The sequence below is a fragment of the Limulus polyphemus genome, unplaced genomic scaffold (assembly GCF_000517525.1).
Source record: "Limulus polyphemus unplaced genomic scaffold, Limulus_polyphemus-2.1.2 Scaffold3609, whole genome shotgun sequence".
NCBI lineage: Eukaryota > Metazoa > Arthropoda > Merostomata > Xiphosura > Limulidae > Limulus > Limulus polyphemus.
In genome coordinates, this window is record NW_013669219.1 from 15,459 (window position 1) to 19,328 (window position 3,870).

Sequence of the window (3,870 nt, forward strand, 5' to 3'; positions counted from 1 at the left end):
TGAAATATGTTATTTTTATTCTACACTGGAATATGTTATCTTTATCCTACACTGGAATATGTTATCTTTATCCTACACTGGAATATGTTATCTTTATCCTACACTGACCTAAACAGTAAAAAAACATATGTTTACAAAACATTTTAGAAATAAACTTAGATTTGCTAAGCAAAATATATACTTGGTTTAAAAAAAAACTTACTTTCTTCAGCAAGACTGGTTATTATGGTTTTTAATGGAGTCTGTTGGTAGTCATAATATATCTTAAGCTGAAACACAGTAACCACAGCCTGATGATCAAGCTTGTTCACCTCCAAGATTGCCATCAACCAGTGTTCAGCAACTAAAAATTAAAACAATTAACTTCTGAAATCAAACCATCACATACATGTTCTTGAAATATTCCAACAATGAAATGTTCTAAATAACATTTTATTGTTGATTAAATTTGTCTAGCAAATAGCACTTTTCTCAATATTTCTCAGTTGGTAAGAAACAAAATGACAGATGATAAAAAATTGATTTTTATGAATAATAAAAAGCAGATGTGGTGGATGAAGTTAATTTAAGGGTGCTTAAGGGAAAGCTTGATAAATATCTGAATGATAATGGCTGGTTTTTGTGGTTTTTCTATTCTTTCTTTCTTCTTCTTCTTTTTTAAAGGATTTGGTTTAACTTAGGGATAGGACAGCCAACATGTATGAAAAAGTCATATGTTGTTCTTGAATGTTATGTTATCTAATGGTCATATTTCAAAGCTGCCAGAGTTGAAAAATTGATACTTAATTACTTAATAATGAATGTAAATAACTGTGGGTCTTTCAAAAAACTATCGTTACAAAGATTTTGAATACTTTTAAATCATTGGGGGATGATAGAGACTAATAAAAAAAAAAAGAAAGAGTTCAGACCTTTCAAAGCAAGGTGTTGCTGAGTGCTGATTAAATATTCCCTTACAAACATTCCTAATTTTGGTAGAATGTTCTTGACAGTAACACATAGAGCATTTTTGTCTTCAGAACACTGCTCCCATAACTTCTGCAGGTTTGGTTTTGTCTCCAAGAAAATATATCCTGAAAAAGTACAGACATGTATCAGGAGTTATATTACATCAATGACAGGTCTATGAAATACTCATAAGAAAGTTATTATATGTTTAATTAAAACTTCTTAAGGTGTCACTTTAAATGCTAATGTGGTATTTTATTTTAAATGTTCAGCACATAACTATTCTTGCCTAACTTTGAGATGGCAAATTCTACTTTTATTTTGTTATGGTTTTGTTTACCATTCACTTATTATTCCTTCTATTGTTTAGTTCAACTATGAATTTTTAGTTATTTTAAAATGCTAACTCACCTTCTACTTAGAGCACGTGAACTTTGAATATGTATGTATTATAAAACTGACACAAGCTTCCCTAGCAGTGATGTACGGATATAATGTTGTGAAAGATTTTGTACATTTATGGTAATAGCTAGTCATATGAGATGTAACCTCATGGTCTAAACACTGAATATCAAATCCTTTCTTGATCTTGAAAATGAGTTAGTTCACAAGATATAGTTAGAAATAATGATTGCTGGATATTGTTCTTGATAATGAGTAGGAATTTAATTTTGAAACATTGTCTTATTCTCTGATGACTTAGGTTCTTCTGGTTCTTTTTCTTAATTCCTTTGATTTTTATAAAAATTAAACAAATTGAGATTTATGTTGTGTTGTTTGTGCCAAGACCTGGCTAGGCATGGCTTTACTGAATGCTTTTTTTTAACATAACATAATGTTCTGGGACACACGGGACCAACTGGTCCATCTTGGTCATTCCATTCCCTAAACTAAATTAAAATAATCAAAAAATAACTTAAAGCCAGCCCTTTCAAGAGAAAACAATTTGAGAGATATCAGCCACTCCTCGTATGACAACCCCTCCATCCCAGCCACCATTCTAGTAACCCTTTCCAACAATTCAGTGTCTTTCCTAAGGTAAGGAGCCCAAGATTGAACACAATATTCCAAATGTGGCCTAACCAGTGACCTATACAATGCAATTATAACCTCTTTAGACTTGTATTCAACTTGTATTTAACTCTAGAATTTCCCAATCTATATTCCTGAAATAAAAATTATCCATAATTATGATTCCATTAACAGCTGAAATTTTAATCTCATTGTAAAGTTTCTCACTAATTTCATCAGTATAATTTGTAGTCTGGAACAAATTCACACTAAAAGCCTTTTCCAATTATATCCACTGGTAGAAACCCAAATGGATTCAATCTCTTTGCTATTATCTTTGATATCCTCAACTTCAACAGGATGTAACTCAAATTTTACATATAAAGCCACTCCTCTCCCCCCCCCCTCTTTAATACTCTATCCCTATTAAATAGCCTGTAACCTTGTATTTCAAAGAAGTTTCTGTCCTCAAAATCATTACGTTTAACTATGTTTCAGTTATTCCCATTATATTATAATCCTCCATTCCTATCAGTGCTCTAAAGTAATCAATTTTATTTCTTATACTTCTAGCATTACAATGGTAATAATTAAGCCTATCCTTATAACTACTTCTATACTCACTTCCTATGCTAAACTTTTCTGTACCTCTTATTATTTCAACCAGCCAATTTGCTTATCCTTACTTACTGTTACGCCTCTGTTTGTTAGTTAATTTTCCGTAAATTTTGTTCCAACGAAACTTTAGCGACTCCTTTCTTAAATAAAACTGGTTTATTTTTTTCTGAATACAACTATGCAATACACTTAATTTCTACTGTCTCGCTATAACAAACGCTATAATTCACAACAAACGTCTCACGTGCTCAACTCAACAATACTCTGTCCGCAGTTCAATTACACATTGTTCCCGTCGCTTCTTGGCCGGTCTTATATATACAAGCCTACTCCATATCTAGTAGTCTCCCGACGCTTCATGAACATTCTAGAAACGTGTGGCGTGTTACTAGCGTCAAGTGACCTCCGCTGTCGTAACAATACTAACTGAAGCCCAGCATTTAGTCCTAGTGACCTACTTATAATTATATCCCCACAATTAATTCTGGGCAGTATCCCTCAGAAAATTAAGTTATGGCCTTTTCCTTTAAATGCCTTTATCATCCCCTTATACTGATTGTTAAGTCTGTAATATCTCTTCTTGTTTCTTTTCTTGTTCGTCTAGTTTCTCTTCTTGTTTATTTTCTCGTTCTTCTTGTTTCTTTTGCTGCCATCAAATCTGCTAAGCTGTAGTTTGATTTGCCACCTCTGGTTTCCATCTTCTTCTTTCTTTTTTGTTTTTTTTGTCGTTTGTTAATTTCCCGTATAATTTCTTTCGGATGAAACTTTAGTGATACAAGTCCTTTCTTAAATAAAACTAGTTTATTCTTTTTCAGTACAACTTTGCAATACACTTAATTTCCACAGTCACTTTAACTAAAACACAGCCTATAATTCACTACAATTTACACACTTTACTTACGGTTTGACTCGATTATCTGTCTCTATCTCCCTATCTGCTATTCAATTATCTCCCCCCCTTTATTTTCCACTCTTATATATACAAAATAGAGGGTGTCTCGAGCCTTCAGTAACCTTCTAGATACTCATTATGTGTTACCAGCATCACGTGACTTCTGCTGTTGTAACACTACCCCTTCCTTAGTATTGTTCGTCCCAAAAAATAGCTACTTACATTAAACCAACAGATAATTACCAATAACTAAATGAACAGAATTTACAAACACAACATTAAAATTCAATAAAGTCTTTTAATTATACGGGACGTATCTTCTTCCGTACTGGTCTCCATCTCGTTGGCTTATGCTTCATGTGGGGTTCATCTGCTCCATCAAGAAATGTCCTATTATCGAT

The 3,870-nt window shown here is 32.6% G+C and overlaps 1 protein-coding gene across 1 annotated transcript in view; it reads right to left on the bottom strand.

The window, feature by feature from the left end:
- Nucleotides 1–3,870, bottom strand: part of LOC106469678 (rho family-interacting cell polarization regulator 2-like) — a 75,291-nt gene that overhangs the window by 8,315 nt on the left and 63,106 nt on the right. Inside the window, exons 15-16 of the mRNA XM_022398255.1 lie at nt 912–1,073; nt 203–343 (exon numbers count right to left, since the gene is read on the bottom strand). Of these exons, the coding sequence (XP_022253963.1) occupies nt 203–343; nt 912–1,073 (303 nt within the window). The remainder of the gene's footprint in view (nt 1–202; nt 344–911; nt 1,074–3,870) is intronic.